At 25.4% G+C, this 27788-nt stretch overlaps 1 protein-coding gene across 1 annotated transcript in view; it reads left to right on the plus strand.

The window, feature by feature from the left end:
* The window catches only part of LOC106591879 (low-density lipoprotein receptor-related protein 12), a 123799-nt gene that overhangs the window by 81973 nt on the left and 14038 nt on the right, over window positions 1–27788 (plus strand). Inside the window, exon 2 of the mRNA XM_045688876.1 lies at window positions 27555–27658. Within this exon, the coding sequence (XP_045544832.1) occupies window positions 27555–27658 (104 nt within the window). The remainder of the gene's footprint in view (window positions 1–27554; window positions 27659–27788) is intronic.

Here is a 27788-nt window from a genome sequence, read left to right on the forward strand (position 1 = left end):
TACTAGTAGTAGTATGTTTTATTACTAGTAGTAGTATGTTTATAATGTATGGTATTACTAGTAGTATGTTATAATGTATTGTATTACTAGTAGTAGTGTGTTGTATTACTAGTAGTAGTATGTATATACTGTGTTGTATTACTAGTAGTAGTATGTTATGTAATGCGTTGTATTACTAGTAGTAGTATGTTGTATTACTAGTAGTAGTATGTTTATAATGTATTGTATTACAAGTAGTAGTATGTTATATATTGTATTGTATTACTAGTAGTAGTGTGTTATATTTCTAGTAGTAGTATGTTATAATGTATTGTATTACTAGTAGTAGTATGTTGTAGTAGTGTGTTGTATTACTAGTAGTAGTATGTTTATAATGTGTTGTATTACTAGTAGTAGTGTGTTTACAATGTGTTGTATTACTAGTAGTAGTGTGTTATATTTCTAGTAGTAGTATGTCATAATGTAGTGTATTACTCGTAGTAGTATGTTGTATTACTAGTAGTAGTATGTTTATAATGTGTTGTATTTAGTACTAGTAGTAGTGTGTTATATTTCTAGTAGTAGTATGTTATAATGTAGTGTATTACTCGTAGTGGTATGTTGTATTACTAGTAGTAGTATGTTGAATTACTAGTAGTAGTATGTATATAATGTGTTGTGTTACCAGTAGTAGTATGTTACATAATGTGTTGCATTACCAGTAGTAGTATGTTATATAATGTGTTGTATTACTAGTAGTAGTACAACAGTATGTTATATAATGTACTGTATTACTAGTAGTAGCATGTTATATAATGTGTTGTATTACTGGTAGTAGTGTGTTATATTTCTAGTAGTAGTATGTTATATTGTGTTGTATTACTAGTAGTAATATGTTGTATTACTACTAGTAGTATGTTTATAATGTGTTTAATTTCAAGTAGTAGTATGTTATATAATGTGTTGTATTACTAGTAATAGTATGTTATATAATGTGTTGTATTTCTAGTAGTAGTATGTTTACAATGTATTGTATTACTAGTTGTAGTAAGTCATGTAATGTTTTGTATTACTAGTAGTAGTATGTTGTATTACTAGTAGTATTATGTTTATAATGTGTTGTATTACTGGTAGTAGTGTGTTGTATTACTAGTAGTAGTGTGTTACATAATGTGTTGTATTACTAGTAGTAGTGTGTTGTATTACTAGTAGTAGTGGGTTGTATTACTAGTAGTAGTGTGTTGAATTACTAGTAGTAGTATGTATATAATGTGTTGTGTTACCAGTAGTAGTATGTTATATAATGTGTTGTATTACTAGTAGTAGTATGTTATATAATGTGTTGTATTACTAGTAGTAGTGTGTTGTATTACTAGTAGTAGTGTGTTTATAATGTGTTGTATTACTAGTAGTAGTGTGTTATATAATGTGTTGTATTACTAGTAGTAGTGTGTTGTATTACTAGTAGTAGTATGTATATAATGTGTTGTATTACTAGTAGTAGTGTGTTTATAATGTGTTGTATTACTAGTAGTAGTATGTATATAATGTGTTGTATTACTAGTAGTACTATGTTATATAATGTGTTGTATTACTAGTAGTTGTGTGTTATATTTCTAGTAGTAGTATGTTATATTGTGTTGTATTACTAGTAGTAGTGTGTTATATAATGTGTTTTATTACTAGTAGTAATGTGTTGTATTACTAGTTGTATTACTAGTAGTAGTGGGTTGTATTACTAGTAGTAGTGTGTTGTGTTACTAGTAGTAGTATGTTATATAATGTGTTGTATTACTAGTAGTAGTATGTTATATAATGTGTTGTATTACTAGTAGTAGTGTGTTGTATTACTAGTAGTAGTATGTTATATAATGTGTTGTATTACTAGTAGTAGTATGTTATATAATGTGTTGTATTACTAGTAGTAGTGTGTTGTATTACTAGTAGTAATATGTTATATACTGTGTTGTATTACTAGTAGTAGTGTGTTTGTATTACTAGTAGTAGTGTGTTTATAATGTGTTGTATTACTAGTAGTAGTATATATATAATGTGTTGTATTACTAGTAGTAGTATGTTATATAATGTGTTGTATTACTAGTAGTCGTATGTTGTATTACTAATAGTAGTATGTTTATAATGTATTGTATTACTAGTAGTAGTATGTTATATAATGTGTTGTATTACAAGTAGTAGTGTGTTGTATTACTAGTAGTAATATGTTATATAATGTGTTTTATTACTAGTAGTAGTGTGTTGTGTTACTAGTAGTAGTGTGTTTATAATGTGTTGTATTACTAGTAGTCGTGTGTATATAATGTGTTGTATTACTAGTAGTAGTATGTTATATAATGTGTTGTATTACTAGTAGTAGTATGTTGTATTACTAGTAGTAGTATGTTTATAATGTATTGTATTACTAGTAGTAGTATGTTATATCATGTATTGTATTGCTAGTAGTAGTGTGTTATATTTCTAGTAGTAATATGTTATAATTTATTGTATTAATAGTAGTAGTATTTTGTATTACTAGTAGTTGTGTGTTGTATTACTAGTAGTAGTGTGTTTATAATGTGTTGTATTACTAGTAGTAGTATATATATAATGTGTTGTATTACTAGTTGTAGTATGTTATATAATGTGTTGTATTACTAGTAGTAGTATGTTGTATTACTAGTAGTAGTATGTTTATAATGTGTTGTATTACTAGTAGTAGTATGTTATATAATGTGTTGTATTACAAGTAGTAGTGTGTTGTATTACTAGTAGTAATATGTTAAATAATGTGTTTTATTACTAGTAGTATTGTGTTGTGTTACTAGTAGTAGTGTGTTTATAATGTGTTGTATTACTAGTAGTAGTATGTATATAATGTGTTGTATTACTAGTAGTAGTATGTTATATAATGTGTTGTATTACTAGTAGTAGTATGTTGTATTACTAGTAGTAGTATGTTTATAATGTGTTGTATTACTAGTAGTAGTATGTTTACCATGTGTTGTATTGCTAGTAGTAGTGTGTTATATTTCTAGTAGTAGTATGTTATAATGTATTGTATTACTAGTAGTAGTATTTTGTATTACTAGTAGTTGTGTGTTGTATTACTAGTAGTAGTATGTTTATAATGTGTTGTATTACTAGTAGTAGTATGTTATATAATGTGTTGTATTACAAGTAGTAGTGTGTTGTATTACTAGTAGTAGTATGTTAAATAATGTGTTTTATTACTAGTAGTATTGTGTTGTGTTACTAGTAGTAGTGTGTTTATAATGTGTTGTATTACTAGTAGTAGTATGTATATAATGTGTTGTATTACTAGTAGTAGTATGTTATATAATGTGTTGTATTACTAGTAGTAGTATGTTGTATTACTAGTAGTAGTATGTTTATAATGTATTGTATTACTAGTAGTAGTATGTTATATCATGTATTGTATTGCTAGTAGTAGTGTGTTATATTTCTAGTAGTAATATGTTATAATTTATTGTATTAATAGTAGTAGTATTTTGTATTACTAGTAGTTGTGTGTTGTATTACTAGTAGTAGTATGTTTATAATGTATTGTATTACTAGTCTTAGTATGTCATATAATGTGTTGTATTACTAGTAGTAGTATGTTGTATTACTAGTAGTAGTATGTTATATAATGTGTTGTATTTCTAGTAGTAGTATGTTATATAATGTGTTGTATTACTAGTAGTAGTATGTATATAATGTGTTGTATTACTAGCAGTAGTATGTTATATAATGTGTTGTATTACTAGTAGTAGTATGTTGTATTACTAGTAGTAGTGTGTTGTGTTACTAGTAGTAGTGTGTTTATAATGTGTTGTATTACTAGTAGTAGTGTGTTTATAATTTGTTGTATTACTAGTAGTAGTATGTATATAATGTGTTGTATTACTAGTAGTAGTATGTTGTATTACTAGTAGTAGTATGTTTATAATGTATTGTATTACTAGTAGTAGTATGTTATGTAATGCGTTGTATTACTAGTAGTAGTATGTTGTATTACTAGTAGTAGTATGTTTATAATGTATTGTATTACTAGTAGTAGTATGTTATATCATGTATTGTATTGCTAGTAGTAGTGTGTTATATTTCTAGTAGTAATATGTTATAATTTATTGTATTAATAGTAGTAGTATTTTGTATTACTAGTAGTTGTGTGTTGTATTACTAATAGTAGTATGTTTATAATGTATTGTATTACTAGTAGTAGTATGTTATATAATGTGTTGTATTACAAGTAGTAGTGTGTTGTATTACTAGTAGTAATATGTTAAATAATGTGTTTTATTACTAGTAGTATTGTGTTGTGTTACTAGTAGTAGTGTGTTTATAATGTGTTGTATTACTAGTAGTAGTATGTATATAATGTGTTGTATTACTAGTAGTAGTATGTTATATAATGTGTTGTATTACTAGTAGTAGTATGTTGTATTACTAGTAGTAGTATGTTTATAATGTATTGTATTACTAGTAGTAGTATGTTATATCATGTATTGTATTGCTAGTAGTAGTGTGTTATATTTCTAGTAGTAATATGTTATAATTTATTGTATTAATAGTAGTAGTATTTTGTATTACTAGTAGTTGTGTGTTGTATTACTAGTAGTAGTATGTTTATAATGTATTGTATTACTAGTCTTAGTATGTCATATAATGTGTTGTATTACTAGTAGTAGTATGTTGTATTACTAGTAGTAGTATGTTATATAATGTGTTGTATTTCTAGTAGTAGTATGTTATATAATGTGTTGTATTACTAGTAGTAGTATGTATATAATGTGTTGTATTACTAGCAGTAGTATGTTATATAATGTGTTGTATTACTAGTAGTAGTATGTTGTATTACTAGTAGTAGTGTGTTGTGTTACTAGTAGTAGTGTGTTTATAATGTGTTGTATTACTAGTAGTAGTGTGTTTATAATTTGTTGTATTACTAGTAGTAGTATGTATATAATGTGTTGTATTACTAGTAGTAGTATGTTGTATTACTAGTAGTAGTATGTTTATAATGTATTGTATTACTAGTAGTAGTATGTTATATAATGTATTGTATTGCTAGTAGTAGTGTGTTATATTTCTAGTAATAATATGTTATAATGTATTGTATTACTAGTAGTAGTATTTTGTATTACTAGTAGTTGTGTGTTGTATTACTAGTAGTAGTATGTTTATAATGTGTTGTATTACTAGTAGTACTATGTTATATAATGTATTGTATTACTAGTAGTAGCATGTTATATAATGTGTTTTATTACTAGTAGTAGTGTGTTATATTTCTAGTAGTAGTATGTTATAATGTATTGTATTACTAGTAGTAGTATGTTGTATTACTAGTAGTATTATGTTTTTATTTGTATTTCAAGTAGTAGTATGTTATATAATGTGTTGTATTTCTAGTAGTAGTATTTTGTATTACTAGTAGTAGTGTGTTTATAATGTGTTGTATTACTAGTAGTAGTGTGTTTATAATGTGTTGTATTACTAGTCGTAGTATGTATATAATTTGTTGTATTACTAGTAGTAGTATGTTATGTAATGTGTTGTATTACTAGTAGTAGTATGTTTTATTACTAGTAGTAGTATGTTTATAATGTATGGTATTACTAGTAGTATGTTATAATGTATTGTATTACTAGTAGTAGTGTGTTGTATTACTAGTAGTAGTATGTATATACTGTGTTGTATTACTAGTAGTAGTATGTTATGTAATGCGTTGTATTACTAGTAGTAGTATGTTGTATTACTAGTAGTAGTATGTTTATAATGTATTGTATTACAAGTAGTAGTATGTTATATATTGTATTGTATTACTAGTAGTAGTGTGTTATATTTCTAGTAGTAGTATGTTATAATGTATTGTATTACTAGTAGTAGTATGTTGTAGTAGTGTGTTGTATTACTAGTAGTAGTATGTTTATAATGTGTTGTATTACTAGTAGTAGTGTGTTTACAATGTGTTGTATTACTAGTAGTAGTGTGTTATATTTCTAGTAGTAGTATGTTATAATGTAGTGTATTACTCGTAGTAGTATGTTGTATTACTAGTAGTAGTATGTTTATAATGTGTTGTATTTAGTACTAGTAGTAGTGTGTTATATTTCTAGTAGTAGTATGTTATAATGTAGTGTATTACTCGTAGTGGTATGTTGTATTACTAGTAGTAGTATGTTGAATTACTAGTAGTAGTATGTATATAATGTGTTGTGTTACCAGTAGTAGTATGTTACATAATGTGTTGTATTACCAGTAGTAGTATGTTATATAATGTGTTGTATTACTAGTAGTAGTACAACAGTATGTTATATAATGTACTGTATTACTAGTAGTAGCATGTTATATAATGTGTTGTATTACTGGTAGTAGTGTGTTATATTTCTAGTAGTAGTATGTTATATTGTGTTGTATTACTAGTAGTAGTGTGTTATATAATGTGTTGTATTACTAGTAGTAATGTGTTGTATTACTAGTTGTATTACTAGTAGTAGTGGGTTGTATTACTAGTAGTAGTGTGTTGTGTTACTAGTAGTAGTATGTTATATAATGTGTTGTATTACTAGTAGTAGTATGTTATATAATGTGTTGTATTACTAGTAGTAGTGTGTTGTATTACTAGTAGTAGTATGTTATATAATGTGTTGTATTACTAGTAGTAGTATGTTATATAATGTGTTGTATTACTAGTAGTAGTGTGTTGTATTACTAGTAGTAATATGTTATATACTGTGTTGTATTACTAGTAGTAGTGTGTTGTATTACTAGTAGTAGTGTGTTTATAATGTGTTGTATTACTAGTAGTAGTATATATATAATGTGTTGTATTACTAGTAGTAGTATGTTATATAATGTGTTGTATTACTAGTAGTCGTATGTTGTATTACTAATAGTAGTATGTTTATAATGTATTGTATTACTAGTAGTAGTATGTTATATAATGTGTTGTATTAAAAGTAGTAGTGTGTTGTATTACTAGTAGTAATATGTTATATAATGTGTTTTATTACTAGTAGTAGTGTGTTGTGTTACTAGTAGTAGTGTGTTTATAATGTGTTGTATTACTAGTAGTAGTATGTATATAATGTGTTGTATTACTAGTAGTAGTATGTTATATAATGTGTTGTATTACTAGTAGTAGTATGTTGTATTACTAGTAGTAGTATGTTTATAATGTATTGTATTACTAGTAGTAGTATGTTATATCATGTATTGTATTGCTAGTAGTAGTGTGTTATATTTCTAGTAGTAATATGTTATAATTTATTGTATTAATAGTAGTAGTATTTTGTATTATCTAGTAGTTGTGTGTTGTATTACTAGTAGTAGTGTGTTTATAATGTGTTGTATTACTAGTAGTAGTATATATATAATGTGTTGTATTACTAGTTGTAGTATGTTATATAATGTGTTGTATTACTAGTAGTCGTATGTTGTATTACTAATAGTAGTATGTTTATAATGTATTGTATTACTAGTAGTAGTATGTTATATAATGTGTTGTATTACAAGTAGTAGTGTGTTGTATTACTAGTAGTAATATGTTAAATAATGTGTTTTATTACTAGTAGTATTGTGTTGTGTTACTAGTAGTAGTGTGTTTATAATGTGTTGTATTACTAGTAGTAGTATGTATATAATGTGTTGTATTACTAGTAGTAGTATGTTATATAATGTGTTGTATTACTAGTAGTAGTATGTTGTATTACTAGTAGTAGTATGTTTATAATGTATTGTATTACTAGTAGTAGTATGTTATATCATGTATTGTATTGCTAGTAGTAGTGTGTTATATTTCTAGTAGTAATATGTTATAATTTATTGTATTAATAGTAGTAGTATTTTGTATTACTAGTAGTTGTGTGTTGTATTACTAATAGTAGTATGTTTATAATGTATTGTATTACTAGTAGTAGTATGTTATATAATGTGTTGTATTACAAGTAGTAGTGTGTTGTATTACTAGTAGTAATATGTTAAATAATGTGTTTTATTACTAGTAGTATTGTGTTGTGTTACTAGTAGTAGTGTGTTTATAATGTGTTGTATTACTAGTAGTAGTATGTATATAATGTGTTGTATTACTAGTAGTAGTATGTTATATAATGTGTTGTATTACTAGTAGTAGTATGTTGTATTACTAGTAGTAGTATGTTTATAATGTATTGTATTACTAGTAGTAGTATGTTATATCATGTATTGTATTGCTAGTAGTAGTGTGTTATATTTCTAGTAGTAATATGTTATAATTTATTGTATTAATAGTAGTAGTATTTTGTATTACTAGTAGTTGTGTGTTGTATTACTAGTAGTAGTATGTTTATAATGTATTGTATTACTAGTCTTAGTATGTCATATAATGTGTTGTATTACTAGTAGTAGTATGTTGTATTACTAGTAGTAGTATGTTATATAATGTGTTGTATTTCTAGTAGTAGTATGTTATATAATGTGTTTGTATTACTAGTAGTAGTATGTATATAATGTGTTGTATTACTAGCAGTAGTATGTTATATAATGTGTTGTATTACTAGTAGTAGTATGTTGTATTACTAGTAGTAGTGTGTTGTGTTACTAGTAGTAGTGTGTTTATAATGTGTTGTATTACTAGTAGTAGTGTGTTTATAATTTGTTGTATTACTAGTAGTAGTATGTATATAATGTGTTGTATTACTAGTAGTAGTATGTTGTATTACTAGTAGTAGTATGTTTATAATGTATTGTATTACTAGTAGTAGTATGTTATATAATGTATTGTATTGCTAGTAGTAGTGTGTTATATTTCTAGTAGTAATATGTTATAATGTATTGTATTACTAGTAGTAGTATTTTGTATTACTAGTAGTTGTGTGTTGTATTACTAGTAGTAGTATGTTTATAATGTGTTGTATTACTAGTAGTAGTGTGTTTATAATGTGTTGTATTACTAGTAGTACTATGTTATATAATGTATTGTATTACTAGTAGTAGCATGTTATATAATGTGTTTTATTACTAGTAGTAGTGTGTTATATTTCTAGTAGTAGTATGTTATAATGTATTGTATTACTAGTAGTAGTATGTTGTATTACTAGTAGTATTATGTTTTTATTTGTATTTCAAGTAGTAGTATGTTATATAATGTGTTGTATTTCTAGTAGTAGTATTTTGTATTACTAGTAGTAGTGTGTTTATAATGTGTTGTATTACTAGTAGTAGTGTGTTTATAATGTGTTGTATTACTAGTCGTAGTATGTATATAATTTGTTGTATTACTAGTAGTAGTATGTTATGTAATGTGTTGTATTACTAGTAGTAGTATGTTTTATTACTAGTAGTAGTATGTTTATAATGTATGGTATTACTAGTAGTATGTTATAATGTATTGTATTACTAGTAGTAGTGTGTTGTATTACTAGTAGTAGTATGTATATACTGTGTTGTATTACTAGTAGTAGTATGTTATGTAATGCGTTGTATTACTAGTAGTAGTATGTTGTATTACTAGTAGTAGTATGTTTATAATGTATTGTATTACAAGTAGTAGTATGTTATATATTGTATTGTATTACTAGTAGTAGTGTGTTATATTTCTAGTAGTAGTATGTTATAATGTATTGTATTACTAGTAGTAGTATGTTGTAGTAGTGTGTTGTATTACTAGTAGTAGTATGTTTATAATGTGTTGTATTACTAGTAGTAGTGTGTTTACAATGTGTTGTATTACTAGTAGTAGTGTGTTATATTTCTAGTAGTAGTATGTTATAATGTAGTGTATTACTCGTAGTAGTATGTTGTATTACTAGTAGTAGTATGTTTATAATGTGTTGTATTTAGTACTAGTAGTAGTGTGTTATATTTCTAGTAGTAGTATGTTATAATGTAGTGTATTACTCGTAGTGGTATGTTGTATTACTAGTAGTAGTATGTTGAATTACTAGTAGTAGTATGTATATAATGTGTTGTGTTACCAGTAGTAGTATGTTATATAATGTGTTGTATTACCAGTAGTAGTATGTTATATAATGTGTTGTATTACTAGTAGTAGTACAACAGTATGTTATATAATGTACTGTATTACTAGTAGTAGCATGTTATATAATGTGTTGTATTACTGGTAGTAGTGTGTTATATTTCTAGTAGTAGTATGTTATATTGTGTTGTATTACTAGTAGTAGTGTGTTATATAATGTGTTGTATTACTAGTAGTAATGTGTTGTATTACTAGTTGTATTACTAGTAGTAGTGGGTTGTATTACTAGTAGTAGTGTGTTGTGTTACTAGTAGTAGTATGTTATATAATGTGTTGTATTACTAGTAGTAGTATGTTATATAATGTGTTGTATTACTAGTAGTAGTGTGTTGTATTACTAGTAGTAGTATGTTATATAATGTGTTGTATTACTAGTAGTAGTATGTTATATAATGTGTTGTATTACTAGTAGTAGTGTGTTGTATTACTAGTAGTTATATGTTATATACTGTGTTGTATTACTAGTAGTAGTGTGTTGTATTACTAGTAGTAGTGTGTTTATAATGTGTTGTATTACTAGTAGTAGTATATATATAATGTGTTGTATTACTAGTAGTAGTATGTTATATAATGTGTTGTATTACTAGTAGTCGTATGTTGTATTACTAATAGTAGTATGTTTATAATGTATTGTATTACTAGTAGTAGTATGTTATATAATGTGTTGTATTAAAAGTAGTAGTGTGTTGTATTACTAGTAGTAATATGTTATATAATGTGTTTTATTACTAGTAGTAGTGTGTTGTGTTACTAGTAGTAGTGTGTTTATAATGTGTTGTATTACTAGTAGTAGTATGTATATAATGTGTTGTATTACTAGTAGTAGTATGTTATATAATGTGTTGTATTACTAGTAGTAGTATGTTGTATTACTAGTAGTAGTATGTTTATAATGTATTGTATTACTAGTAGTAGTATGTTATATCATGTATTGTATTGCTAGTAGTAGTGTGTTATATTTCTAGTAGTAATATGTTATAATTTATTGTATTAATAGTAGTAGTATTTTGTATTACTAGTAGTTGTGTGTTGTATTACTAGTAGTAGTGTGTTTATAATGTGTTGTATTACTAGTAGTAGTATATATATAATGTGTTGTATTACTAGTTGTAGTATGTTATATAATGTGTTGTATTACTAGTAGTCGTATGTTGTATTACTAATAGTAGTATGTTTATAATGTATTGTATTACTAGTAGTAGTATGTTATATAATGTGTTGTATTACAAGTAGTAGTGTGTTGTATTACTCGTAGTAATATGTTAAATAATGTGTTTTATTACTAGTAGTATTGTGTTGTGTTACTAGTAGTAGTGTGTTTATAATGTGTTGTATTACTAGTAGTAGTATGTATATAATGTGTTGTATTACTAGTAGTAGTATGTTATATAATGTGTTGTATTACTAGTAGTAGTATGTTGTATTACTAGTAGTAGTATGTTTATAATGTATTGTATTACTAGTAGTAGTATGTTATATCATGTATTGTATTGCTAGTAGTAGTGTGTTATATTTCTAGTAGTAATATGTTATAATTTATTGTATTAATAGTAGTAGTATTTTGTATTACTAGTAGTTGTGTGTTGTATTACTAGTAGTAGTATGTTTATAATGTATTGTATTACTAGTCTTAGTATGTCATATAATGTGTTGTATTACTAGTAGTAGTATGTTGTATTACTAGTAGTAGTATGTTATATAATGTGTTGTATTTCTAGTAGTAGTATGTTATATAATGTGTTGTATTACTAGTAGTAGTATGTATATAATGTGTTGTATTACTAGCAGTAGTATGTTATATAATGTGTTGTATTACTAGTAGTAGTATGTTGTATTACTAGTAGTAGTGTGTTGTATTACTAGTAGTAGTATGTTTATAATGTGTTGTTTTAAAAGTAGTAGTGTGTTTACAATGTGTTGTATTACTAGTAGTAGTGTGTTATATTTCTAGTAGTAGTATGTTATAATGTATTGTATTACTAGTAGTAGTATGTTGTAGTAGTGTGTTGTATTACTAGTAGTAGTATGTTTTATAATGTGTTGTATTACTAGTAGTAGTGTGTTTACAATGTGTTGTATTACTAGTAGTAGTGTGTTATATTTCTAGTAGTAGTATGTTATAATGTAGTGTATTACTCGTAGTAGTATGTTGTATTACTAGTAGTAGTATGTTTATAATGTGTTGTATTTCGAGTAGTAGTATGTTATATAATGTGTTGTATTACTAGTAATAGTATGTTATATAATGTGTTGTATATCTAGTCGTAGTATGTTTATAATGTATTGTATTACTAGTCGTAGTATGTCATATAATGTGTTGTATTACTAGTAGTAGTATGTTGTATTACTAGTAGTATTATGTTTATAATGTGTTGTATTACTAGTAGTAGTGTGTTATATAATGTGTTGTATTACTAGTATTAGTGTGTTGTATTACTAGTAGTAGTATGTATATAATGTGTTGTATTACTAGTAGTAGTATGTTAAATAATGTGTTGTATTACTAGTAGTAGTATGTTAAATAATGTGTTGTATTACTAGAAGTAGTATGTTATATAATGTGTTGTATTACTAGTAGTAGTATGTTGTATTACTAGTAGTAGTATGTTTATAATGCATTGTATTACTAGTAGTAGTATGTTATATAATGTGTTGTATTACTAGTAGTAGTATGTTATATAATGTGTTGTATTACAAGTAGTAGTGTGTTGTATTACTAGTAGTAATATGTTAAATAATGTGTTTTATTACTAGTAGTATTGTGTTGTGTTACTAGTAGTAGTGTGTTTATAATGTGTTGTATTACTAGTAGTAGTATGTATATAATGTGTTGTATTACTAGTAGTAGTATGTTATATAATGTGTTGTATTACTAGTAGTAGTATGTTGTATTACTAGTAGTAGTATGTTTATAATGTATTGTATTACTAGTAGTAGTATGTTATATCATGTATTGTATTGCTAGTAGTAGTGTGTTATATTTCTAGTAGTAATATGTTATAATTTATTGTATTAATAGTAGTAGTATTTTGTATTACTAGTAGTTGTGTGTTGTATTACTAGTAGTAGTATGTTTATAATGTATTGTATTACTAGTCTTAGTATGTCATATAATGTGTTGTATTACTAGTAGTAGTATGTTGTATTACTAGTAGTAGTATGTTATATAATGTGTTGTATTTCTAGTAGTAGTATGTTATATAATGTGTTGTATTACTAGTAGTAGTATGTATATAATGTGTTGTATTACTAGCAGTAGTATGTTATATAATGTGTTGTATTACTAGTAGTAGTATGTTGTATTACTAGTAGTAGTGTGTTGTATTACTAGTAGTAGTATGTTTATAATGTGTTGTTTTAAAAGTAGTAGTGTGTTTACAATGTGTTGTATTACTAGTAGTAGTGTGTTATATTTCTAGTAGTAGTATGTTATAATGTATTGTATTACTAGTAGTAGTATGTTGTAGTAGTGTGTTGTATTACTAGTAGTAGTATGTTTATAATGTGTTGTATTACTAGTAGTAGTGTGTTTACAATGTGTTGTATTACTAGTAGTAGTGTGTTATATTTCTAGTAGTAGTATGTTATAATGTAGTGTATTACTCGTAGTAGTATGTTGTATTACTAGTAGTAGTATGTTTATAATGTGTTGTATTTCGAGTAGTAGTATGTTATATAATGTGTTGTATTACTAGTAATAGTATGTTATATAATGTGTTGTATATCTAGTCGTAGTATGTTTATAATGTATTGTATTACTAGTCGTAGTATGTCATATAATGTGTTGTATTACTAGTAGTAGTATGTTGTATTACTAGTAGTATTATGTTTATAATGTGTTGTATTACTAGTAGTAGTGTGTTATATAATGTGTTGTATTACTAGTATTAGTGTGTTGTATTACTAGTAGTAGTATGTATATAATGTGTTGTATTACTAGTAGTAGTATGTTAAATAATGTGTTGTATTACTAGTAGTAGTATGTTAAATAATGTGTTGTATTACTAGAAGTAGTATGTTATATAATGTGTTGTATTACTAGTAGTAGTATGTTGTATTACTAGTAGTAGTATGTTTATAATGCATTGTATTACTAGTAGTAGTATGTTATATAATGTGTTGTATTACTAGTAGTAGTATGTTATATAATGTGTTGTATTTCTAGTAGTAGTATGTTATATAATGTGTTGTATTACTAGTAGTAGTATGTATATAATGTGTTGTATTACTAGTAGTAGTATGTTATATAATGTGTTGTATTACTAGTAGTAGTATGTTGTATTACTAGTAGTAGTATGTTTATAATGTATTGTATTACTAGTAGTAGTATGTTATATAATGTATTGTATTGCTAGTAGTAGTGTGTTATATTTCTAGTAGTAGTATTTTATAATGTATTGTATTACTAGTAGTAGTATTTTGTATTACTAGTAGTTGTGTGTCGTATTACTAGTAGTAGTATGTTTATAAAGTGTTGTATTACTAGTAGTAGTGTGTTTATAATGTGTTGTATTACTAGTAGTACTATGTTATATAATGTACTGTATTACTAGTAGTAGCATGTTATATAATGTGTTGTATTACTAGTAGTAGTGTGTTATATTTCTAGTAGTAGTATGTTATAATGTATTGTATTACTAGTAGTAGTATGTTATATAATGTGTTGTATTACTAGTAGTAGTATGTTGTATTACTAGTAGTACTGTGTTGTATTACTAGTAGTAGTATGTGTTTAATTGTATTTCAAGTAGTAGTATGTTATATAATGTGTTGTATTACTAGTAGTAGTGTGTTTATATTGTGTTGTATTACTAGTAGTAGTGTGTTATATAATGTGTTGTATTACTAGTAGTAATGTGTTGTATTACTAGTAGTAGTGGGTTGTATTAGTAGTAGTAGTGTGTTGTGTTACTAGTAGTAGTATGTTATATAATGTGTTGTATTACTAGTAGTAGTATGTTATATAATGTGTTGTATTACTAGTAGTAGTGTGTTGTATTACTAGTAGTAGTATATTATATAATGTGTTGTATTACTAGTAGTAGTATGTTATATAATGTGTTGTATTACTAGTAGTAGTGTGTTGTATTACTAGTAGTAATATGTTATATACTGTGTTGTATTACTAGTAGTAGTGTGTTGTATTACTAGTAGTAGTGTGTTTATAATGTGTTGTATTACTAGTAGTAGTATATATATAATGTGTTGTATTACTAGTAGTAGTATGTTATATAATGTGTTGTATTACTAGTAGTCGTATGTTGTATTACTAATAGTAGTATGTTTATAATGTATTGTATTACTAGTAGTAGTATGTTATATAATGTGTTGTATTACAAGTAGTAGTGTGTTGGATTACTAGTAGTAATATGTTATATAATGTGTTTTATTACTAGTAGTAGTGTGTTGTGTTACTAGTAGTAGTGTGTTTATAATGTGTTGTATTACTAGTAGTAGTTTGTATATAATGTGTTGTATTACTAGTAGTAGTATGTTATATAATGTGTTGTATTACTAGTAGTAGTATGTTGTATTACTAGTAGTAGTATGTTTATAATGTATTGTATTACTAGTAGTAGTATGTTATATCATGTATTGTATTGCTAGTAGTAGTGTGTTATATTTCTAGTAGTAATATGTTATAATTTATTGTATTACTAGTAGTAGTATGTTTATAATGTATTGTATTACTAGTCTTAGTATGTCATATAATGTGTTGTATTACTAGTAGTAGTATGTTGTATTACTAGTAGTAGTATGTTATATAATGTGTTGTATTTCTAGTAGTAGTATGTTATATAATGTGTTGTATTACTAGTAGTAGTATGTATATAATGTGTTGTATTACTAGCAGTAGTATGTTATATAATGTGTTGTATTACTAGTAGTAGTATGTTGTATTACTAGTAGTAGTGTGTTGTATTACTAGTAGTAGTATGTTTATAATGTGTTGTTTTAAAAGTAGTAGTGTGTTTACAATGTGTTGTATTACTAGTAGTAGTGTGTTATATTTCTAGTAGTAGTATGTTATAATGTATTGTATTACTAGTAGTAGTATATTGTATTACTAGTAGTAGTATGTTTATAATGTGTTGTATTTCAAGTAGTAATGTGTTTACAATGTGTTGTATTACTAGTAGTAGTGTGTTATATTTCTAGTAGTAGTATGTTATAATGTATTGTATTACTAGTAGTAGTATGTTGTATTACTAGTAGTAGTATGTTTATAATGTGTTGTATTTCAAGTAGTAGTATGTTATATAATGTGTTGTATTACTAGTAATAGTATGTTATATAATGTGTTGTATTTCTAGTAGTAGTGTGTTTATAATGTATTGTATTACTAGTACGTAGTATGTCATATAATGTGTTGTATTACTAGTAGTAGTATGTATATAATGTGTTGTATTACTAGTAGTAGTATGTTATATAATGTGTTGTATTACTAGTAGTAGTATGTTTATAATGTATTGTATTACTAGTAGTAGTATGTTATATAATGTGTTGTATTACTAGTAGTAGTATGTTATATAATGTGTTGTATTTCTAGTAGTAGTATGTTATATAATGTGTTGTTTTACTATTAGTAGTATGTATATAATGTTTTGTATTACTAGTAGTAGTATGTTATATAATGTGTTGTATTACTAGTAGTAGTATGTTGTATTACTAGTAGTAGTATGTTGTATTACTAGTAGTAGTATGTTTATAATGTATTGTAATACTAGTAGTAGTATGTTATATAATGTGTTGTATTACTAGTAGTAGTATGTTATATAATGTGTTGTATTACTAGTAGTAGTATGTTGTATTACTAGTAGTAGTATGTTTATAATGTATTGTATTACTAGTAGTAGTATGTTATATCATGTATTGTATTGCTAGTAGTAGTGTGTTATATTTCTAGTAGTAATATGTTATAATTTATTGTATTAATAGTAGTAGTATTTTGTATTACTAGTAGTTGTGTGTTGTATTACTAGTAGTAGTATGTTTATAATGTATTGTATTACTAGTCTTAGTATGTCATATAATGTGTTGTATTACTAGTAGTAGTATGTTGTATTACTAGTAGTAGTATGTTATATAATGTGTTGTATTTCTAGTAGTAGTATGTTATATAATGTGTTGTATTACTAGTAGTAGTATGTATATAATGTGTTGTATTACTAGCAGTAGTATGTTATATAATGTGTTGTATTACTAGTAGTAGTATGTTGTATTACTAGTAGTAGTGTGTTGTATTACTAGTAGTAGTATGTTTATAATGTGTTGTTTTAAAAGTAGTAGTGTGTTTACAATGTGTTGTATTACTAGTAGTAGTGTGTTATATTTCTAGTAGTAGTATGTTATAATGTATTGTATTACTAGTAGTAGTATATTGTATTACTAGTAGTAGTATGTTTATAATGTGTTGTATTTCAAGTAGTAATGTGTTTACAATGTGTTGTATTACTAGTAGTAGTGTGTTATATTTCTAGTAGTAGTATGTTATAATGTATTGTATTACTAGTAGTAGTATGTTGTATTACTAGTAGTAGTATGTTTATAATGTGTTGTATTTCAAGTAGTAGTATGTTATATAATGTGTTGTATTACTAGTAATAGTATGTTATATAATGTGTTGTATTTCTAGTAGTAGTGTGTTTATAATGTATTGTATTACTAGTCGTAGTATGTCATATAATGTGTTGTATTACTAGTAGTAGTATGTATATAATGTGTTGTATTACTAGTAGTAGTATGTTATATAATGTGTTGTATTACTAGTAGTAGTATGTTTATAATGTATTGTATTACTAGTAGTAGTATGTTATATAATGTGTTGTATTACTAGTAGTAGTATGTTATATAATGTGTTGTATTTCTAGTAGTAGTATGTTATATAATGTGTTGTTTTACTATTAGTAGTATGTATATAATGTTTTGTATTACTAGTAGTAGTATGTTATATAATGTGTTGTATTACTAGTAGTAGTATGTTGTATTACTAGTAGTAGTATGTTGTATTACTAGTAGTAGTATGTTTATAATGTGTTGTATTACTAGTAGTAGTGTGTTTATAATGTGTTGTATTACTAGTAGTAGTGTGTTATATTTCTAGTAGTAGTATGTTATAATGTATTGTATTACTAGTAGTAGTATGTTGTATTACTAGTAGTAGTATGTTTATAATGTGTTGTATTTCAACTAGTAGTATGTTATATAATGTGTTGTATTACTAGTAGTAGTATGTTATATAATGTGTTGTATTTCTAGTAGAAGTATGTTTATAATGTATTGTATTACTAGTCTTAGTATGTAATATAATGTGTTTTATTACTAGTAGTAGTATGTTGTATTACTAGTAGTATTATGTTATATAATGTGTTGTATTTCTAGTAGTAGTATGTTATATAATGTGTTGTATTACTAGTAGTAGTATGTATATAATGTGTTGTATTACTAGTAGTAGTATGTTATATAATGTGTTGTATTACTAGTAGTAGTATGTTATATAATGTGTTGTATTACTAGTAGTAGTATGTTGTATTACTAGTAGTAGTATGTTTATAATGTATTGTATTACTAGTAGTAGTATGTTATATAATGTTTTGTATTACTAGTAGTAGTGTGTTATATTTCTAGTAGTAGTATGTTATAATGTATTGTATTACTAGTAGTAGTATGTTGTATTACTAGTAGTAGTGTGTTGTATTATTAGTAGTAGTATGTTTATAATGTGTTGTATTACTAGTAGTAGTGTGTTTATAATGTGTTGTATTACTAATAGTAGTGTGTTATATAATGTGTTGTATTACTAGTAGTAGTGGGTTGTATTACTAGTAGTATGTGTTGTATTACTAGTAGTAGTATGTATATAACGTGTTGTATTCCTAGTAGTAGTATGTTATATATTGTGTTGTATAACTAGTAGTAGTATGTTGTATTACTAGTAGTAGTATGTTTATAATGTGTTGTATTACTAGTAGTAGTATGTTATATAATGTGTTGTATTACTAGTAGGAGTATGTTGTATTACTAGTAGTAGTATGTTTATAATGTATTGCATTACTAGTAGTAGTATGTTTATAATGTGTTGTATTACTAGTAGTAGTGTGTTATATAATGTGTTGTATTACTAGTAGTAATGTGTTGTATTACTAGTAGTAGTGGGTTGTATTACTAGTAGTAGTGTGTTGTGTTACTAGTAGTAGTATGTTATATAATGTGTTGTATTACTAGTAGTAGTATGTTATATAATGTGTTGTATTACTAGTAGTAGTGTGTTGTATTACTAGTAGTAGTATGTTATATAATGTGTTGTATTACTAGTAGTAGTATGTTATATAATGTGTTGTATTACTAGTAGTAGTGTGTTGTATTACTAGTAGTAATATGTTATATACTGTGTTGTATTACTAGTAGTAGTGCGTTGTATTACTAGTAGTAGTGTGTTTATAATGTGTTGTATTACTAGTAGTAGTATATATATAATGTGTTGTATTACTAGTTGTAGTATGTTATATAATGTGTTGTATTACTAGTAGTCGTATGTTGTATTACTAATAGTAGTATGTTTATAATGTATTGTATTACTAGTAGTAGTATGTTATATAATGTGTTGTATTACAAGTAGTAGTGTGTTGTATTACTAGTAGTAATATGTTAAATAATGTGTTTTATTACTAGTAGTATTGTGTTGTGTTACTAGTAGTAGTGTGTTTATAATGTGTTGTATTACTAGTAGTAGTATGTATATAATGTGTTGTATTACTAGTAGTAGTATGTTATATAATGTGTTGTATTACTAGTAGTAGTATGTTGTATTACTAGTAGTAGTATGTTTATAATGTATTGTATTACTAGTTGTAGTATGTTATATCATGTATTGTATTGCTAGTAGTAGTGTGTTATATTTCTAGTAGTAATATGTTATAATTTATTGTATTAATAGTAGTAGTATTTTGTATTACTAGTAGTTGTGTGTTGTATTACTAGTAGTAGTATGTTTATAATGTATTGTATTACTAGTCTTAGTATGTCATATAATGTGTTGTATTACTAGTAGTAGTATGTTGTATTACTAGTAGTAGTATGTTATATAATGTGTTGTATTTCTAGTAGTAGTATGTTATATAATGTGTTGTATTACTAGTAGTAGTATGTATATAATGTGTTGTATTACTAGCAGTAGTATGTTATATAATGTGTTGTATTACTAGTAGTAGTATGTTGTATTACTAGTAGTAGTGTGTTGTATTACTAGTAGTAGTATGTTTATAATGTGTTGTTTTAAAAGTAGTAGTGTGTTTACAATGTGTTGTATTACTAGTAGTAGTGTGTTATATTTCTAGTAGTAGTATGTTATAATGTATTGTATTACTAGTAGTAGTATATTGTATTACTAGTAGTAGTATGTTTATAATGTGTTGTATTTCAAGTAGTAATGTGTTTACAATGTGTTGTATTACTAGTAGTAGTGTGTTATATTTCTAGTAGTAGTATGTTATAATGTATTGTATTACTAGTAGTAGTATGTTGTATTACTAGTAGTAGTATGTTTATAATGTGTTGTATTTCAAGTAGTAGTATGTTATATAATGTGTTGTATTACTAGTAATAGTATGTTATATAATGTGTTGTATTTCTAGTAGTAGTGTGTTTATAATGTATTGTATTACTAGTCGTAGTATGTCATATAATGTGTTATATTACTAGTAGTAGTATGTATATAATGTGTTGTATTACTAGTAGTAGTATGTTATATAATGTGTTGTATTAATAGTAGTAGTATGTTTATAATGTATTGTATTACTAGTAGTAGTATGTTATATAATGTGTTGTATTACTAGTAGTAGTATGTTATATAATGTGTTGTATTTCTAGTAGTAGTATGTTATATAATGTGTTGTTTTACTATTAGTAGTATGTATATAATGTGTTGTATTACTAGTAGTAGTATGTTATATAATGTGTTGTATTACTAGTAGTAGTATGTTGTATTACTAGTAGTAGTATGTTGTATTACTAGTAGTAGTATGTTTATAATGTATTGTAATACTAGTAGTAGTGTGTTATATTTCTAGTAGTAGTATGTTATAATGTATTGTATTACTAGTAGTAGTATGTTGCATTACTAGTAGTAGTGTGTTGTATTACTAGTAGTAGTATGTTTATAATGTGTTGTATTACTAGTAGTAGTGTGTTTATAATGTGTTGTATTACTAGTAGTAGTGTGTTATATTTCTAGTAGTAGTATGTTATAATGTATTGTATTACTAGTAGTAGTATGTTGTATTACTAGTAGTAGTATGTTTATAATGTGTTGTATTTCAACTAGTAGTATGTTATATAATGTGTTGTATTACTAGTAGTAGTATGTTATATAATGTGTTGTATTTCTAGTAGAAGTATGTTTATAATGTATTGTATTACTAGTCTTAGTATGTAATATAATGTGTTTTATTACTAGTAGTAGTATGTTGTATTACTAGTAGTATTATGTTATATAATGTGTTGTATTTCTAGTAGTAGTATGTTATATAATGTGTTGTATTACTAGTAGTAGTATGTATATAATGTGTTGTATTACTAGTAGTAGTATGTTATATAATGTGTTGTATTACTAGTAGTAGTATGTTATATAATGTGTTGTATTACTAGTAGTAGTATGTTGTATTACTAGTAGTAGTATGTTTATAATGTATTGTATTACTAGTAGTAGTATGTTATATAATGTTTTGTATTACTAGTAGTAGTGTGTTATATTTCTAGTAGTAGTATGTTATAATGTATTGTATTACTAGTAGTAGTATGTTGTATTACTAGTAGTAGTGTGTTGTATTACTAGTAGTAGTATGTTTATAATGTGTTGTATTACTAGTAGTAGTGTGTTTATAATGTGTTGTATTACTAATAGTAGTGTGTTATATAATGTGTTGTATTACTAGTAGTAGTGGGTTGTATTACTAGTAGTATGTGTTGTATTACTAGTAGTAGTATGTATATAACGTGTTGTATTACTAGTAGTAGTATGTTATATATTGTGTTGTATAACTAGTAGTTGTATGTTGTATTACTAGTAGTAGTATGTTTATAATGTGTTGTATTACTAGTAGTAGTATGTCATATAATGTGTTGTATTACTAGTAGGAGTCTGTTGTATTACTAGTAGTAGTATGTTTATAATGTATTGCATTACTAGTAGTAGTATGTTTATAATGTGTTGTATTACTGGTAGTAGTATGTTGTATTACTAGTAGTAGTATGTTATATAATGTGTTGTATGACTAGTAGTAATGTGTTGTATTACTAGTAGTAGTGGGTTGTATTACTAGTAGTAGTGTGTTGTGTTACTAGTAGTAGTATGTTATATAATGTGTTGTATTACTAGTAGTAGTGTGTTTATATTGTGTTGTATTACTAGTAGTAGTGTGTTATATAATGTGTTGTATTACTAGTAGTAATGTGTTGTATTACTAGTAGTAGTGGGTTGTATTACTAGTAGTAGTGTGTTGTGTTACTAGTAGTAGTATGTTATATAATGTGTTGTATTACTAGTAGTAGTATGTTATATAATGTGTTGTATTACTAGTAGTAGTGTGTTGTATTACTAGTAGTAGTATGTTATATAATGTGTTGTATTACTAGTAGTAGTATGTTATATAATGTGTTGTATTACTAGTAGTAGTGTGTTGTATTACTAGTAGTAATATGTTATATACTGTGTTGTATTACTAGTAGTAGTGTGTTGTATTACTAGTAGTAGTGTGTTTATAATTTGTTGTATTACTAGTAGTAGTATATATATAATGTGTTGTATTACTAGTTGTAGTATGTTATATAATGTGTTGTATTACTAGTAGTCGTATGTTGTATTACTAATAGTAGTATGTTTATAATGTATTGTATTACTAGTAGTAGTATGTTATATAATGTGTTGTATTACAAGTAGTAGTGTGTTGTATTACTAGTAGTAATATGTTAAATAATGTGTTTTATTACTAGTAGTATTGTGTTGTGTTACTAGTAGTAGTGTGTTTATAATGTGTTGTATTACTAGTAGTAGTATGTATATAATGTGTTGTATTACTAGTAGTAGTATGTTATATAATGTGTTGTAGTACTAGTAGTAGTATGTTGTATTACTAGTAGTAGTATGTTTATAATGTATTGTATTACTAGTAGTAGTATGTTATATCATGTATTGTATTGCTAGTAGTAGTGTGTTATATTTCTAGTAGTAATATGTTATAATTTATTGTATTAATAGTAGTAGTATTTTGTATTACTAGTAGTTGTGTGTTGTATTACTAGTAGTAGTATGTTTATAATGTATTGTATTACTAGTCTTAGTATGTCATATAATCTGTTGTATTACTAGTAGTAGTATGTTGAATTACTAGTAGTAGTATGTTATATAATGTGTTGTATTTCTAGTAGTAGTATGTTATATAATGTGTTGTATTACTAGTAGTAGTATGTATATAATGTGTTGTATTACTAGCAGTGGTATGTTATATAATGTGTTGTATTACTAGTAGTAGTATGTTGTATTACTAGTAGTAGTGTGTTGTATTACTAGTAGTAGTATGTTTATAATGTGTTGTTTTAAAAGTAGTAGTGTGTTTACAATGTGTTGTATTACTAGTAGTAGTGTGTTATATTTCTAGTAGTAGTATGTTATAATGTATTGTATTACTAGTAGTAGTATATTGTATTACTAGTAGTAGTATGTTTATAATGTGTTGTATTTCAAGTAGTAATGTGTTTACAATGTGTTGTATTACTAGTAGTAGTGTGTTATATTTCTAGTAGTAGTATGTTATAATGTATTGTATTACTAGTAGTAGTATGTTGTATTACTAGTAGTAGTATGTTTATAATGTGTTGTATTTCAAGTAGTAGTATGTTATATAATGTGTTGTATTACTAGTAATAGTATGTTATATAATGTGTTGTATTTCTAGTAGTAGTGTGTTTATAATGTATTGTATTACTAGTCGTAGTATGTCATATAATGTGTTGTATTACTAGTAGTAGTATGTATATAATGTGTTGTATTACTAGTAGTAGTATGTTATATAATGTGTTGTATTACTAGTAGTAGTATGTTTATAATGTATTGTATTACTAGTAGTAGTATGTTTATAATGTATTGCATTACTAGTAGTAGTATGTTTATAATGTGTTGTATTACTGGTAGTAGTATGTTGTATTACTAGTAGTAGTATGTTATATAATGTGTTGTATTACTAGTAGTAATGTGTTGTATTACTAGTAGTAGTGGGTTGTATTACTAGTAGTAGTGTGTTGTGTTACTAGTAGTAGTATGTTATATAATGTGTTGTATTACTAGTAGTAGTGTGTTTATATTGTGTTGTATTACTAGTAGTAGTGTGTTATATAATGTGTTGTATTACTAGTAGTAATGTGTTGTATTACTAGTAGTAGATGTGTTGTATTACTAGTAGTAGTGTGTTGTATTACTAGTAGTAGTATGTTATATACTGTGTTGTATTACTAGTAGTAGTGTGTGTTGTATTACTAGTAGTAGTGTGTTTATAATTTGTTGTATTACTAGTAGTAGTATATATATAATGTGTTGTATTACTAGTTGTAGTATGTTATATAATGTGTTGTATTACTAGTAGTCGTATGTTGTATTACTAATAGTAGTATGTTTATAATGTATTGTATTACTAGTAGTAGTATGTTATATAATGTGTTGTATTACAAGTAGTAGTGTGTTGTATTACTAGTAGTAATATGTTAAATAATGTGTTTTATTACTAGTAGTATTGTGTTGTGTTACTAGTAGTAGTGTGTTTATAATGTGTTGTATTACTAGTAGTAGTATGTATATAATGTGTTGTATTACTAGTAGTAGTATGTTATATAATGTGTTGTAGTACTAGTAGTAGTATGTTGTATTACTAGTAGTAGTATGTTTATAATGTATTGTATTACTAGTAGTAGTATGTTATATCATGTATTGTATTGCTAGTAGTAGTGTGTTATATTTCTAGTAGTAATATGTTATAATTTATTGTATTAATAGTAGTAGTATTTTGTATTACTAGTAGTTGTGTGTTGTATTACTAGTAGTAGTATGTTTATAATGTATTGTATTACTAGTCTTAGTATGTCATATAATCTGTTGTATTACTAGTAGTAGTATGTTGTATTTCTAGTAGTAGTATGTTATATAATGTGTTGTATTACTAGTAGTAGTATGTATATAATGTGTTGTATTACTAGCAGTGGTATGTTATATAATGTGTTGTATTACTAGTAGTAGTATGTTGTATTACTAGTAGTAGTGTGTTGTATTACTAGTAGTAGTATGTTTATAATGTGTTGTTTTAAAAGTAGTAGTGTGTTTACAATGTGTTGTATTACTAGTAGTAGTGTGTTATATTTCTAGTAGTAGTATGTTATAATGTATTGTATTACTAGTAGTAGTATATTGTATTACTAGTAGTAGTATGTTTATAATGTGTTGTATTTCAAGTAGTAATGTGTTTACAATGTGTTGTATTACTAGTAGTAGTGTGTTATATTTCTAGTAGTAGTATGTTATAATGTATTGTATTACTAGTAGTAGTATGTTGTATTACTAGTAGTAGTATGTTTATAATGTGTTGTATTTCAAGTAGTAGTATGTTATATAATGTGTTGTATTACTAGTAATAGTATGTTATATAATGTGTTGTATTTCTAGTAGTAGTGTGTTTATAATGTATTGTATTACTAGTCGTAGTATGTCATATAATGTGTTGTATTACTAGTAGTAGTATGTATATAATGTGTTGTATTACTAGTAGTAGTATGTTATATAATGTGTTGTATTACTAGTAGTAGTATGTTTATAATGTATTGTATTACTAGTAGTAGTATGTTATATAATGTGTTGTATTACTAGTAGTAGTATGTTATATAATGTGTTGTATTTTTAGTAGTAGTAGTTATATAATGTGTTGTTTTACTATTAGTAGTATGTATATAATGTGTTGTATTACTAGTAGTAGTATGTTATATAATGTGTTGTATTACTAGTAGTAGTATGTTGTATTACTAGTAGTAGTATGTTGTATTACTAGTAGTAGTATGTTTATAATGTATTGTAATACTAGTAGTAGTATGTTATATAATGTTTTGTATTACTAGTAGTAGTGTGTTATATTTCTAGTAGTAGTATGTTATAATGTATTGTATTACTCGTAGTAGTATGTTGTATTACTAGTAGTAGTGTGTTGTATTACTAGTAGTAGTATGTTTATAATGTGTTGTATTACTAGTAGTAGTGTGTTTATAATGTGTTGTATTACTAGTAGTAGTGTGTTATATTTCTAGTAGTAGTATGTTATAATGTATTGTATTACTAGTAGTAGTATGTTGTATTACTAGTAGTAGTATGTTTATAATGTGTTGTATTTCAACTAGTAGTATGTTATATAATGTGTTGTATTACTAGTAGTAGTATGTTATATAATGTGTTGTATTTCTAGTAGTAGTATGTTTATAATGTATTGTATTACTAGTCTTAGTATGTAATATAATGTGTTTTATTACTAGTAGTAGTATGTTGTATTACTAGTAGTATTATGTTATATAATGTGTTGTATTTCTAGTAGTAGTATGTTATATAATGTGTTGTATTACTAGTAGTAGTATGTATATAATGTGTTGTATTACTAGTAGTAGTATGTTATATAATGTGTTGTATTACTAGTAGTAGTATGTTATATAATGTGTTGTATTACTAGTAGTAGTATGTATATAATGTGTTGTATTACTAGTAGTAGTATGTTATATAATGTGTTGTATTACTAGTAGTAGTATGTTATATAATGTGTTGTATTACTAGTAGTAGTATGTTGTATTACTAGTAGTAGTATGTTTATAATGTATTGTATTACTAGTAGTAGTATGTTATATAATGTTTTGTATTACTAGTAGTAGTGTGTTATATTTCTAGTAGTAGTATGTTATAATGTATTGTATTACTAGTAGTAGTATGTTGTATTACTAGTAGTAGTGTGTTGTATTACTAGTAGTAGTATGTTTATAATGTGTTGTATTACTAGTAGTAGTGTGTTTATAATGTGTTGTATTACTAATAGTAGTGTGTTATATAATGTGTTGTATTACTAGTAGTAGTGGGTTGTATTACTAGTAGTATGTGTTGTATTACTAGTAGTAGTATGTATATAACGTGTTGTATTACTAGTAGTAGTATGTTATATATTGTGTTGTATAACTAGTAGTAGTATGTTGTATTACTAGTAGTAGTATGTTTATAATGTGTTGTATTACTAGTAGTAGTATGTTATATAATGTGTTGTATTACTAGTAGGAGTATGTTGTATTACTAGTAGTAGTATGTTTATAATGTATTGCATTACTAGTAGTAGTATGTTTATAATGTGTTGTATTACTGGTAGTAGTATGTTGTATTACTAGTAGTAGTATGTTATAATGTGTTGTATTACTAGTAGTAGTGTGTAATGTAGTATAGTGTACAGATGTTATAATATATTTTATGATAGGACAGGAATGCCTGTATTGTTTCTAGGTGATCACTGCTGCCCTGTTTGGCTCTCTGGTCTGTGGCCTCCTCCTTGTCATCGCTCTGGGCTGTGCCTTTAAACTCTACTCCCTCCGGACAAGAGAGTACAGGTAGGATGATTTCATTTTTCTCCGTCTGTCCCTCCCTCCCTCCTCCGCCCGGTTCCCAGCCACTCATTATTCATACCACTAAGTGAGAGAGAGAGAGAGAGAGAACAGAGAGAGAGAGAGAGAGTGAGAG

The sequence above is a fragment of the Salmo salar genome, chromosome ssa11 (assembly GCF_905237065.1).
Source record: "Salmo salar chromosome ssa11, Ssal_v3.1, whole genome shotgun sequence".
NCBI lineage: Eukaryota > Metazoa > Chordata > Actinopteri > Salmoniformes > Salmonidae > Salmo > Salmo salar.